This window comes from Macaca thibetana, chromosome 11 (genome assembly GCF_024542745.1).
Source record: "Macaca thibetana thibetana isolate TM-01 chromosome 11, ASM2454274v1, whole genome shotgun sequence".
NCBI lineage: Eukaryota > Metazoa > Chordata > Mammalia > Primates > Cercopithecidae > Macaca > Macaca thibetana.
In genome coordinates, this window is record NC_065588.1 from 34,634,283 (window position 1) to 34,648,665 (window position 14,383).

Below are 14,383 nucleotides of genomic sequence, written 5' to 3' on the forward strand. Positions count from 1 at the left end.
GTTGGCAAATCCTCAGTCTCTGGTATAGTAAGGCAAGGGAATTCCTTACTCTGCCTGCCCATAGTAAAGCTTAGAGGCCTTCAACTGTGCCTTGTTGCTAAGTGAAATCCCCACAAACTTTCTACAAAACATGTTCTTGATGCACATTAAAGAAGATAGAGAAAGAGGGAACAGGTATCCCAATGCTGGTTCTATCCCTGTGTTATTTAACCAACTTATTGAAGTTCAAAAGAGAAAGACTTTTACAGAATTCCATACCTGAATCATATATAACACATTTATTCAACAAATGTTATTTCCAATATTATAATAATAGCTAACATTTTTGAAAACATGTTTTTGTTTCATGCATTGTGTAAGTGCTTTCACACATCACCTTGATAACACTCTATATAAGGAAAATACCATAATTATTCTTATTTTTGGAGATAAGAATGCTTAGACAGACTGAATAAGAACTTACTCCAAGATAGCAAGAACAAGTCACAAAGCTAGAATTTTTACTTAGGTCTCTGATGCCAAAGCCCAAACTAAATCACCTTCTATGGTTACAAGATCCAACAATACTCAAATATTTTTATTTTTGAATTTTAATGTATTAAAAATAAATTTAATCCACCTTTTCAGGAACTATTCCTGAACCTATTCCAAAGGCACTAACTTGGGTATTTAACTATGTTTCTGTTTGCCCAAAAGATGCTTTTTATCTCAAACTTATAGTAAATAGTAAGCTGAGTCAGAAGCAACTCAAACAATAGACTAAGCACTAGTGGCCCTGGCAGAGATGCTTGACACTAAGTATTTGCATTCTCTTTCAGGAATTTTTTTTTTTTTCCTATTAGAAATCTTAAAAATTAAAAATAAAATGTCAAAGCAATGTTATGAAAAAAAGCTGGAACAAGGGATTTCCAGGTGCCGAGGCAGCAAACTGAAACAAATTGCCCAGCACACTCACAGAAAACATGCATCAAAAAAGGGGCTCCATTAAACGTGGGCCCTACTGGCAGAATGACCAGTTTAGATAAAATTTCCCTTAAAAAGCTCATGGAAAAATTCAGATTTGATTGACAATATTATTTTATGTTCATTCCAAGTATAGGCCACATGCCATTTAGACTTTGCAGACTGTTGAGTAGAGGATAAGAACTCTTAGTAATGCTATTATTCCAGGACTTTTGGCTATCCATTATCTGTATATATCAATAACTTCCCTCTAACATCCAAAACCAGCTTCAGAGAAAAGAAAAAGTCCTGTGAATTCTCTAAAGAGTTTTCCATACAGCTTCACCTGTTCCATTGACAGAAAAATCTCAGGCAGCACTTAAAACAGTGACAGCAATAAGGCAAGAGCTTAATGTTAGCTATCATTATCAGCATGATTATTTCCATAGTCCCAGATCAGTCTTAAGAGGCGGCAGAGCAAACAATCAGGTGATAGTTTCAGGGCTAAAGGCTGTCCTCTACCCTCAAATAATACTTCTACTAGGGTTGCTGGTGCTCGAATTTCCACCCCCAGAAAAGAATTTCTTTGGCTTTAGGGTCAGTTTGTGAAAATGCAATGTCAAGATTGATGTAATTTTAAACTTATTTACATCAAGATTACCCAAATTTATTAGATTTCTTCAAGGCAAGTTTGCTAAGGAAAGGAAAGGGAGGATTTGAGGGCATAAAAACAATCTTAGGGCAAAAATAGATAAATGAGGAGGCAGTTTTCCAGTGAGACAGACCCAATTATGCAAACAAGGGAGTGGGCTTTAGGGTCAATATTAATTCGCAAACTAGTGGCCAATACCAATTTAGCACCGTCGCTTATCTCCTTCTCAAAATCGTCTACAATATAGCAGTGATGTTGCTTTATTTACAGGGCAACTAACCGGAAGAACGTCAGGACAACGAGTTTGCAATTTACAGTCTCTGGACAGGGTTGAAAGTCAGCTTTTTTTTTTCCTTTTTTTAATTTTTTTAATTTTTTATTTTATTTTATTTTATTTTATTTATTTATTTTTGAGATGGAGTCTTGCGATGTCGCCCAGGCTGGAGTGCAGTGGCGCGATCTCGGCTCACTACAACCTCCACCTCCCGGGTTCAAGCGAGTCTCCTGTCTCAGCCTCCCAAGTAGCTGGGACTACAAGTGCCCGCCACCACGCCCAGCTAATTTTCGTATTTTCAGTAAAGACGGGGGTTTCACCATATTGGCCAGGCTGGTCTCGAACTCCTGACCTCGTGATCCGCCCGCCTCGTCCTCTCAAGGTGCTGGGAATACAGGCGTGAGCCACCGCGCCCGGCCGAGAGTCAGTTATTACAAGCACTCAAATGTGTCTGGGCCCGAAAACAAAACAAAACAAAGTCGTGACTTCCCAGATCTTAGGTAAGGCATACATTCTTCTGCAAGGAGGGCCGAAATTTCTACCTATCAGGCAAAAGGCAAAAAGCCCGGAAGGGTGGGGGAGAAGCAAGCTGGATGGCTCCAGGAAGTGGGTGGGGAGAAAGCTGCCGAGATTGGAGCCAACCCTAGCAACAGAAGGTTTGCACACGCCTAGCAGAGGGAGTCCCGGGCCGAAGCGTGCAGCGGTCACGAGCGCTTTTGGCAGTGCTGTCCCCTTCGATTCCGATCATCACGCAACCATCTAGCCTGGGTTTGGGACGGAAAACAGGCTTGTAAATTGGGCGGCGGCCGGTGTTCTCGCAGCTGAGTCACAGCCCAGCCAACTTTTACAGCGTTTCCCAGAAAGAAAATAGAAAGTCCCAGTCCCGGAGCCCACCACTCGCTTCTAATTCCCACTCCCCTGTGTCACCTGACCCAGTATAACTCCAGCCCCACTGCTGAGATATTTCCCACTCATGGGGCAACTTCTCGCCCGCGCAAAGCCTCGTGGTACCCCGAGCGCTCTCCAAGTGCTACCAACCCCGCAGATAGGAGAGCAGGAGGGAGGCGAAGGGCTGCGTCCTCACCTGCAGGACACGGACACCTCCACTCGCGTGGCCGGGATGGCAGCGCTCAGCTGGTTCAAGTCCCCGATGCCCGCAGTGCTGGTGTAGCGGCTGTCCATATTGGGAGGAGGCGCCTTGGACTTGTCCGGCGCTCACAACCAGAGCTCGGGAGGACTGAGGGCTAGCTCCCGTCAGGCGGGGATGGGGGTTGAGGGTGGAGGCAGAAGAAGGAGGCGGAGGCAGCGCGCAGGATGGGGGAGGGAAGGGCGGAGGCGGACTTCCGCGCAGAGCCACGAGGGAACCACGAGCCAGTACTGGGTGAAACTGACGCTGCCGGGGAAGTGGCGCGCGGGGCTCCCGGCTTCCCAGCCCCCTTCCGGCAGGCAGGAGCCCGGGCGGCGGACACACTCCGTGATCCCCTTCTGGCTGGAGGGGTCAGGCTTGGTGGACCCAGCAAGCAGCCTGATGGAGTAGGGGGCACCAGACGCAGACCCGTACCGTCCAGGACTGCAAGCCCTCGCCGGCTCTGCGAGCTTTTAGGTTTCGTCTCTACCTCTGCACACCCACACTCGCCTCCTGGGCCGCGACAGCTTCCTCCTGTCAATCAGGTGTGGACGGGAAGGTCTCGAAGTTTCCTCGCCTGAGTTGAAAGCTGGAGGTGGGGGTACCTCTGCCGGTTCCTAACTGCCCCGTTATAAGCCCCCCCCCCCCACAATTGGTTCTCACCTCGCCCTCGGAGCTCATGGGAGATCCCTCCGTCCCTCCTACTGTGCCCTCAGGCAGATGAGTCTGGTCCTAGCTTCTGGACTGCCCACCGTCGGCCACTTAAGAGTTGGGGACGGTGGGGCATTGTGACGCTCTCCAAACCTTGCAACGCGGTGGCAAAGTGGCCGATCAATATATGGGACAGGTGGGGGCGGGGGGCGGACTCTAAGGAGGAAAGAACAATACTACTTGGGATTTAAGGGAACAATCTGGATTGTGTCTCCCCTTGGTTTTTTGGAGCTTAGAGGTCTAACGGCGACAATCCTCCTACAATAAGGGCTCTTCTGGGTCCCTCGTTTCCAAAGGCATGAAAATTCTGACCTGAAAATGGGGGCAGGGGGTGGGTGTCACAACCATATAACGCAGCTCCTTCACCCGACTCCCACCCGCAAGACCTGAGACCTGACGGATTAAAGCAGAGAGGAGTCAGAGTGAGCGCTGCGTTGAGGAAACTGCGTTCCAGGGCAGTAAGACTGGTGCCAAGATGCAGTCGCGGCAAAAGCATCCAGAGGTAGATGCGGCGCCCCTCCGTTGCAGAGACCTTTATTCCCCGCGCCTTCAGTCCTGCCTCACCCGAGCGCCTGCGGGTCCCGGGCGCCCGCCACCAGGCGGCGACGGAGAACAGGACGCGGCGCAGCTGGAAGGCGAAGGATGGAGAGGGGGCGGGTGTCCGCCCGCCAGATTCAGCGCTGCAAGCATGGAGTTTCCAGCTGGTTGGGCTAAGTCTGGGAGGAGCAGTTTTTGCGGTGGAGGACTTACCTTGAGTTGTAACATTTTAATCCACTTGTAGCCCCTGCCTAGAGAATCTGTAGAGGCGGGTGAGAGTGTGTAGGTGCAGTCTTGCTGCTTCCCCTGCCGAGTGTACTTCCCCTGTTTCTATTTGGTTTCCTTTCCTGATTTCCCCACCCACCGCTTTTTCTTTTTCTTTTTTTTCTTCCTCTTGTCCTATTACAAATTAAACTGTACTTTACTGCGATTTGGAAATGCCCTAAAACTCCAGGCATTTCTATTATGCTGCTCAAAATTAATTTGGCATAGAAATCTAGATTTTTTGTTTAAGCTCACCAGATTTTTACTTTACAGAAGCCCACTGAAGAAATGAAAGTTGAGAACTTTAGTAGTCAACATGTGGGATACTTACTTCTAATTTGTTTCCACTTTAGTGAGATATAACTGATATATAATGAACTGCACGTAAAGTGCGTCCATCATTTGATAAATGTTGACTCATGTATCTCTCCGTGCAGCCATCACCAAAATCAAAATAATGAATCATTCCATCACCCCAAAAATTTTCTTATGTACCTCCTTTCATCACTGAAACAACCCTCTAAGCAACCTCTGATCTTTATGTCACTATAGATGAGTTTGCATTTTTAAAAATTGTGTATGTGGAATCATAAAGCAGATAGTATTTTTGGTCTGGCTTCTTCTACTAAGCAAAATTCTTTTGAGATTCATCTATGTTAGCATCAATAGTTCATTCTATTTTTTTTAACTGAATAGTATTTCGTTGTATATATGCGCTATAAATTGTCCATTCACCTGTTGATGGACATTTTGGTTGTTCGAACTTTGGGCAATTACAAATAAAACTGATATGAACATATATGTACAACTCTTTCTGTGGACATATGTTTACATTACTTCTGAGTAAGTACCTAGGAGTGGAATAGCTGGATCATATGGAATGTGTATGTTTAACTTTTTAAGAAACTATTAAGGCCAGGTACGGTGGCTCATGCCTGCAATCCCAGCACTTTGGGAGTCCAAGGTGGGCGGATCACGAGGTCAAGAAATCGAGACCATCCTGGCCAACATGGTGAAGCCCCATCTCTACTAAAAATACAAAAATTAGCTGGGCATGGTGGCACGTGCCTGCAGTCCCAGCTACTCGGAGGCTGAGGCAGGAGAATCTCTTGAACCCAGGAGGCAGAGGTTGCAGTGACCTCAGATCACACCATTGCACTCCAGCTTAGCAACAGAGCGAGACTCCGTCTCAAAAAGAAAAAGAAAAAGAGACTATTAAACTTTTTTTCAAAATAGTTTTACTACTTTTCTTTCCCACAACAGTATATGAGAGATCTGGTTGCACACATCCTTGCCAACATTTATTATGGTCTTTTAAATTTTAGCTTATCTAACAGATGTGTAGTAATATCTCATGTGGCTTAATGACTAATGATGTTGAACGTATTTTCCTATGTCTTTTTGCTATATGTATATGTATCTTCTTTGGTGAAGTGTCGTCATATATTTTACTTGTTTTTTATTAGATTTTGGTTTCCTTATTTGTGAGTTTTGAAAATTCTTTATTCTGTATCCAAGACCTTTATCACATGTGGTTTACAAAATATTTTCTGACAGTCTGTAGCTTGTGTTTTCATTCTCTTAACTGTTATCAAAGAGAAAAAGTTTCTAATTTTGATGAATCTAGTTCTTCAGCTTTATCTATTATAAATCAAAATATTGATGTCAAAACTGAGAAATATTTGTCTAATGTGAGATCACAAAAATTATCATCTTCTATACTTTCCCCTAGAAATTTCATAGTTTTAGGTTTTACATTTATCTCTATAATTTATTTTGATTTTTCTAATCAAAGTTCTTATTTTTACACATTGTCATCAGATTTTTCCAGCACCATTTGTTGAAAATACTACCATTTTTCATTGAAAAATCTTTGCATCCTTTGCCAAAAATTAACATATATCTATGAGTCAATTTTTTAGACGCTATCCTATTCCATTGACCTATTTGTATTTCTTTAAACTAATGCCACAGAGTCTTGATTACTGTAGCTTTAAAATAATTCTTAAAGTCAGGTAGTATAACTTTTCCAACTTTGATCCTCTTCAAAATTAGTTTTTCATTTTTAATCCTTCTCATTTTCGTACAAATTTTAGAATCAGCTAGACAAGGTCCACAAAAAGTCTTGTTGAGATTTTCACTGGGGTTGCATTGATTCTGTCAACAAATTAGAGAATAATTGACATTTGGTCCAAATTAATCTTCTGATCTATGAATATTATATATCTTTCCATTTATTTAGGTCTTCCGTAATATCTGTCAGCAGTGGACTCGTGTGCTTAAGGAGAGAGAGATTTGGAAAATACAGACAGAGAACAAGGCCATGTGGAGACAGAGGCAGAGACTGAAGTTGTGCCACCAAAGGCAAAGAATATCAAGTATCGTCAGTAACCCCAGGAAGCTAGAAGAGGCCAGGAAAGATTTTTCTTAGAGACCTTGGAAGGAGCCTGACCCTGGAACACCCTGAATTTAGACTTCTGGCCCCCCAAAACTGTGAAAGAATAAATTTCTGTTGTTTTAAGCAATTCAGTTTGCAGTAATTCATTACAGCAGCCCTAGGAAAAGTAATACATATCGATAACATTTATTATTTCCATTTTACTGACTCTTTCAAGTTCTGTGCTTATAAATTCATCATAGTGAAGTAAGCCTTAAATAAAACTTTGAAATTATATTCAAATTCTGTTGCTATAGTTAGCACAATACGGAAAGGAATATAATTTTTAAAAATAAAATTTAATAAAATATAAATTATGACATGTCTAAACTTTTATTTTGGAGATTTTATAATAAAAAGTTTATATTTGTTAAAATTCATTTAAATAATATAAAGCCCTTGGAATATGCTAAAAATCAAAGATAAGTTACATTTACTACAACATAATAAGCCATCATTCACTGAATCAGTGATTTAGCAAACATTAATTCAATGTCTGCTATGCACTAGGCACTGTACTAGATATAAGAGCTAAAACTCCTTCTGGCACTTATAGACCAAGTAAAAATTAGCAAGGAGATACATTATTTGGTAAAGTTTATACTGACTGAATCATCGAGCTCTGTTTTTTAAATAGTTTCAACTTTTATTTTAGATCTCTGAGGTACATGTATAGGTTTGTTAAAGAGATAGATTTTGTGATGCTGAGGTTCAGGATGCAAATGATCCTGTTGCACAGATAGTGAGCATAGTTACCAAAAGTTAGTTTTTCATCCTTTGCCTCCATCCTTCCCGCCCCCCTCTATTAGTCCCCAGTGTCTGTTTTTGCCATCTTTATGTCCGTGAGCACCCAAAGTTTAGTTCTCACATATAAGTAAGAATGTGCAGTATTTGGTTTTCTGTTCCTGAATTAATTTTCTTAGAATAATGGCCTCTAGCTGCATCTGTGTTACAAAGAACATGATTTTGTTCATTTTTATGGCTGCCTAGTATTTCAATGGTGTATACGTACTATATTTTCCTTATCCAATCCACTGTTGACAGGCGCCTACATTAATTCCATATCTTGGTTATTGTGAATCAAGGAGTTCTTTTCATTTCTGAGATTTTTATTATTTCACAAGATTAGAGAAGACTTCAATTTGTAAATTAAATGATTATTAAACATTATTTTCAGAAGGACTTATTTACAAAATAGCTTCATTAAGGAGAGGATAATGAGAAAAACATATGAAGGGAAAGACCAAACAAACAAGAAAAAAAAAAAAAAAAACCACTGTTGAGGCTCCAATGAAAGCAACAAAACAGAAAGAAAGGAACATACTTTTTGAAGCATGTCCCTGAAACAGTGTATACTTATAATATAAGGATAAAATGTATTTACCTTGCCTGGCAAGTGATGTATCAGCTCACATATAAATCCAAAACAAATTGGACTGAGTATTTCTTCAGGGTATAGCATCATCCTGGGACATTTGTTCTATTGGCTCCAACAACTATCCTAGCCAAAGATAAGTCAGAAATACCAGCATTGCCGTATGCTCACCTTTAAAATACCTTCAGGAAATTGAAGAAAATATATAGTTCTCTACCCTCTGCGGATAGCTTTATAATTACTTTAACTACTAGACCTGCTCTATGAAATCACAGCTTAAAATAAAATAAACCTATATGACAGCAAAAACGGGCTAATTGTTCAATTTGGGGGAGTGGCAGATGAGGGAAAACATTGTGATGAGTGGCCAAAACATGTTTTCTGAGTACCTGCCTTCTCTCTGGATCAGATAACCACCTGGTTTTAAACCATACAAAGTGGATCAAGTCTGTAAACAATTCAATCATTTCAAACATTAAAATTGTCAATATCACTAACACTTTTTGCTTAAAGTTACCTTTGTGACCAAGTAAGATCAATGTCTCACCAACCTCATCAATTACCACCTTACCAATCGCTAAGACAGTAGGAAGACTGTCACTTTTAAAATCAACTTTAAAATACTATAAATAATAACAAAGTTAAGATCTGTCATGAATAAGTGTCTAGGGACAGTAAATCCATATTTTAATCAAGTGACACTTTTCTAAGGGACCATGTATGATTATTTAGGTAAACCTAGTCTCAACTAAATGTTTCCAAAGTAAATTTTACACTCGAGAGCACATAGAATGCAAAATCTTTTAAATTTCAGAATTTCACACTTCATATTGAAGCATATAATTTATTTCACATGATGTTTTGAAGATCTTGGGTTGGTTTAGATATTTGTTTTCCATTATCACAGAGTCAACTGGCTCCACCCACTGGCTATTCAGTAAAGGGAGGCCATAAACTTGCAGGAGTCAAGGGAGAGTGTAGATCAGGAAGGTGAGCAAACTGAGGTTAGTTGTTTTACTATAACTGAATCTTTTATTATTTTTAATGATAATATTTCAGCTATCTATTGTCGTATAACTAGCCCTCCAGCATTTAGTCATGCAAAACAACATGATTTTACTCTTTTTCATGAGTCTTTGGGTCAGGAATTAGGGCAGGGCTTGGCCAGGCAGTTCTGCTCCATGTAGCAGCTGTTTGGGTCATACACATGGCTGCATTCAGCTAGAGGCTGGCTGGACTGGAAAATCCAACAGGGCTTCATTCCTGTGTCTGGCAGCTCAGTGCCTTTCCCCCATGTAGCTGCTCTGTGGTTTCTCCTCCTTCTCAAGTCTCTCCTGAGCTTCTCCACAACATGGTGGCTGACTTTCCCAGAGCCAAAGTGGAAGCCGCCAGGCCTCTGAAAGCCTCGGCCCAGAACTGGCACAGTGTCACTGATTTCTAATTGTCAAAGCAAGTCTCAAGGCCAGCGTAAGGGTTGGATGGAGAGGGGTGACCGACTTGACTTACAGGGTGGAGCAGCATGCACATATTATGAGGGAAGGAATTGTTGGAAGTCATCCTTGGGGACTACCTACTTAAAACAGTCAATAGAGGCTAAAATAGCATGTATCCCTCATTTTAAAAAAGACATTGATATATTTTTTTCACTAGTTTAGACTTTTTCTGTTTGAAAAGAACAAATACATTTAAGGAACCAGAAATCTCGTAGCATACATTGTAATGAGTAGGCTCACAGTAGTGAGCAAGTATTTGTCTTGAAGAATTGCTGTTATGCCAACTATAGGCTGAACAGTGGAGGTGAAGGAAGAAATAGAGAAGACATGAATGATATCTTCCCTCCTTCCAAGTATCTTGGAAGACCCAGCTTCAATTCATTGCACCAATGAAGAATATGAAAGAGCAAGAAATAAGCAATGATTTGTCATGAGATAATGTGGTATAGACTAATGTGATTGATGCCCAAGAAAATACATATTAATGAGAAAGACAAGCTATTAAAACTTTCCTGGAAAAATGGGACTTAACACTTTCCAACAGGTAAAAAAAAAAAAAAAAAAAAAAGACAACTGACCAATATAGAAGAGGGTGACAATATAAGTAAATATAGAAGTAAAATTAAATACTACGTATGTTTGCACAGTAGAAAGACAACCAAACTCACCAAAGAAGTGTACAAATTTGGATAGACAACACAAAGTTATCCTAAAAGATCTTGTAATTAAAGTGAGGATATGTAAAAGTTTTAGCAATCTAAAATTATACAATTCTGAACTGTAGTAGAGTAGCCATGAGTCACAAGTGGCTATTTAAATGAATTACTATTTAATAAAATTTAAAATGCAGTTCTTCAGTTGCACAATTAGGTGGGTGCAAAAATAATTGCAGTTTTTGCAATTAAAAGTAATGGCAAAAACTGCAAGTACTTGTGCACTAACCTAATACATTTCAAGTGCTCAATATCCACACATGGCTATGGGCTACCCTATTGAATAGTGCAGGTGATAGAATATTTCCTTTACTCTCCAAAGTTCTTTTTTTTTTTTTTTTTTTGGAGATGGCGTCTCACTCTGTTACCCAGGCTGGAGTGCTGGAGTGCAGTGGTGCGATCTCAGCTCACTGTAACCTCCACCTCCCAGGCTCAAGCAATTCTCCTGCTTCAGCCTCCCGAGTAACTGGGATTACAGGTGCACACCACCATGCTCAGCTAATTTTTGTATTTTAGTTGAGATGGGGCTTCACCATGTTGGCCAGACTGGTCTCGAACTCCTGTCCTCAAGTGACCTGCCTGCCTGGGCCTCGCAAAGTGCTGGGATTACAGGCGTGAGGCACCATGCCCGGCCTACTCTCTAAAGTTCTACTGGATAGTGCTGACAACCTGTTCTACTTCCTAAATATTTCTTAAGTCTCCTCAACTTTCACATTCTTTCCACCACTCCATTAATGATAGACATTAGTTCAGTCTATTGTGATCTCTCACCCCGGTTAATGCAACACTCTCCTACCTTGTCTCCCTGTTTCCAGTCCCCTCCTCCAATCTGCTACCCATTCCATGGCTAGAATGCACTTTATAAAACATTAATCTGATCTTGTCAAAATCTTTCCTAAATTATTCATACCATTCTCCTTGCCTGTAATACTCCTCTCTGCCTTCTTCTTTAGCTAACACAACATATTTGGCCCCAAATCAGATGTCACTTCCTCAACAAAGTCTTTTCAGGTACTTCTGAGCCTCAGTATTCCTACCTGTTAAATGGTACCATTATGTGTGATATACAGTTAGTTAAAATTAGAGAAAATGTATGTAATTCATTTAGCACTTAACACTTAAAATGAGAGTAGTGATGCTGATTATAGTGAAGACCATAATTTGGTGGTGATGGTTTAAACACTCTGACTCTATTTTCTTACTTAAGCTTCCCAGAGGAGCGTTCCAAGTGTGACCTATCTCCCAAGTAATAATTTAAAATTACTTACGTGGCTTATATGACTAAAAGGCATCTACATTCACTACAGTTCAGCTGCACAGCCTTCCCTGAACTATTCTAACTTACTTTGCCCCTCTCCTTCTCAAAGCTTTTAAACTGTACTGCTTTTTAATTCTGTCTTACTTGGCCAACTCCTGTTCAGTCCTCATGGCCTACCTAAAATGTCATTTCCTCATGGATGTATTCAATAAATACTCTCGTTTGCATTGCTTTTTAAAATAATGAATCTAGCAGGACAACTTAATGCATAGAGAAGAGACATATATGAAATTTGAGGATTCTTCTATCTAATAAAGAAAATAGCAGTATGTTTCTTCTAGAGTTGTAGACATTTATTTGAATATGATTACTCAATGATACCCAGCTAACATTGAGAGACTTCCTAGAATAAAGCCTTTACTCCTTGAAATTCAGATGTCTTTGAAAGGGGCCTGTCCATAAGAATTTTACAAGGATATTTTTTCATGATTATTAAGCACAGAACAAGACTTATTTTTTATAAATGTTTTCAGCCTCTAAATTTATCAAAAATGTCTTCTAAGTAGCTTTTCACTAAATCTGCTAATTCAGAGAGTTTGATTTTTCAAGACTGTCGAAAGAAATCCATTTGCAAGAATGAATCAGAAAGGCAGGCCTAAAGAATTCTGAAACTTTTTAAAAGAACACAAGAAAAAATACATTCTTATAAAAGGAGTATGAAGTCTAAAATATTTTGCACCTACAGACACCTTCCTAAATGCCCAAAATAAGCGATAACTTTTAACTATCATAATTAGAATAAGTATTATTTGACAATTTGCTTAATACCTATTTCCCCTGCTAGATTTTGAGCCTCAAGGGCATAGAAGTCCATCTGTCTTACTCACTGGTTGTCCCCTGCACTCAGTGTACACCGATGTGAGTGAGGTGCTATGTGGCCAAGGACTGTTGAAAGTATCTAAATTCACTTGGATATGTTGAGTTCAGCGAGAGCTGAGCACTTGGATGGATTGTCCAACAGGCATTTGGAACTGGTGAGAGTACAAGATTGTTGACACTGGAATCAATAGCTTAGAATTAGTAGTGGATGCCAAGTATTTTGGTGAGTACTCCAAGAAAGAAAGGAAAAGAAGAAAAATAAGGATCAAATCTGATGCGTATCTGGCCTTGGGAGAGAAGGACAAAGAAATTTCCCACCAAGGAAACAAGTTGGGAAGAAGGACGTGGACAAATAAGAAAAGAAAAACAAACAAACAAACAAACAAAACAGCATCAAGACACTAAATAAAAAGAGGAAGCTATTAAAGATAAAGATGTCAATGGGATCATTGTGGTAGAAGCTGCAAAGGCCACATTCCTGCCTTGTTTTTGTTGTCCCTGTGGGTTGCCTAACTCTTTTTCTTGGGCAGTTACCAATGTTACAGAATCCTCTAAAGATTTTCTGTAATCATCCAAGGACCGTCTTTCAGATTCTTCTGCCAAAATGTCCTAGAACCCCAACGGTAGCTCCCACTGTGATGTCTTGAGAATAAAGCCCACCTACTTCACATGCCATTAAGCCAGAAAATAGCTCTTAAGTAAGCAACTACATGGCTGAGGACCTTACATAGGAACAATCCCCTCTGGCCTACTATGGCCAGATGTATGAAGAACTAATGCTTCATTTCCAAACCTGATTTTAGATTGCTGCTAGAGCAGGCAGATAAGCATTAATTAGTATGTGGTCAGAGTCTGCTCCGGTTTCTTTACTGCTTGGACAATTAGAATGTGCAACCATGCAAAAAAGTAAAAGTTTTACTGAAAACTAGAGAAATAGAAACAGAGAGGAAAAAAGAATATAAATCTTGGGTGTTTAGTAACTTGTTATAATTGACATTCCTATGAGTTAACCTAGCCTTTTTGGTATATTTGAAAATAATTATTTTAATTAGAAAATGTTAACATACTACAGGACCTTTCTCTAACTGTCCAAGAGATTCAGGCAAAACTTGTAATTCACAAAACTGTTTTTCATAGTTATGTTAATTGCTGTTAAATTTACCATAATTTTCTCATAACAGTTGCAATATTCTTTACTGAAAGTTCAAATAATTAAATTATTGTTTCACAAGTGAGTCCCTTAGAATGTTGTAAGGTTTGGCTGGGTGTAAAGGCTCACACCTGTAATCCCAGCACTTTGGCAGGCCAAGGCAGGCAGATCACTTGAGGCCAGGAGTTCGAGATCAGCCTGGCCAACCTGGTGAAACCCCATCTCTACTAAAAATAAAAAAATTAGCTGAGCATGGTAGTGGGTCTTGTAATTCTCACTACTTGGGAGGTTGAGGCAGAAAAGTCTGATATAGAAAAGAACAAATTGATATACTGGACTTCATCAAAATTAAAAATGTTTATTATTTCAAAGACATTCTTAAGAGAATAAAGACAAATCACATAGGAGAGGAAATATGTTGCAAAACATATATCTGATCTATGACAAGAATATATAAAGAACTCAAAACTTAATAACAAACCTAACAACACAATTTGAAAAATTGAAAAAACATTTGAACACACACACACTTCACCAAAGAAGATATACAGACAACAAATAAATACTTCAAA

The 14,383-nt window shown here is 39.9% G+C and overlaps 1 protein-coding gene across 3 annotated transcripts in view; it reads right to left on the bottom strand.

The window, feature by feature from the left end:
- Positions 1-4,568, bottom strand: part of CPNE8 (copine 8) — a 239,232-nt gene extending 234,664 nt beyond the window's left edge. Inside the window, exon 1 of one of the 3 annotated variants that reach the window (XM_050750139.1) lies at positions 4,456-4,568. Coding sequence is in view for 1 of the 3 variants with exons in the window: in XM_050750135.1 (XP_050606092.1) it covers positions 2,953-3,050 (98 nt within the window). In the remaining 2 variants the exon portion in view is untranslated. Of the gene's footprint in view, positions 1-2,952; positions 3,257-3,657; positions 3,816-4,455 lie in introns of those variants that run through there. The other 2 variants (XM_050750138.1, XM_050750135.1) reach the window with 2 other exon arrangements.
- Positions 4,569-14,383: the final 9,815 nt, after the last annotated feature.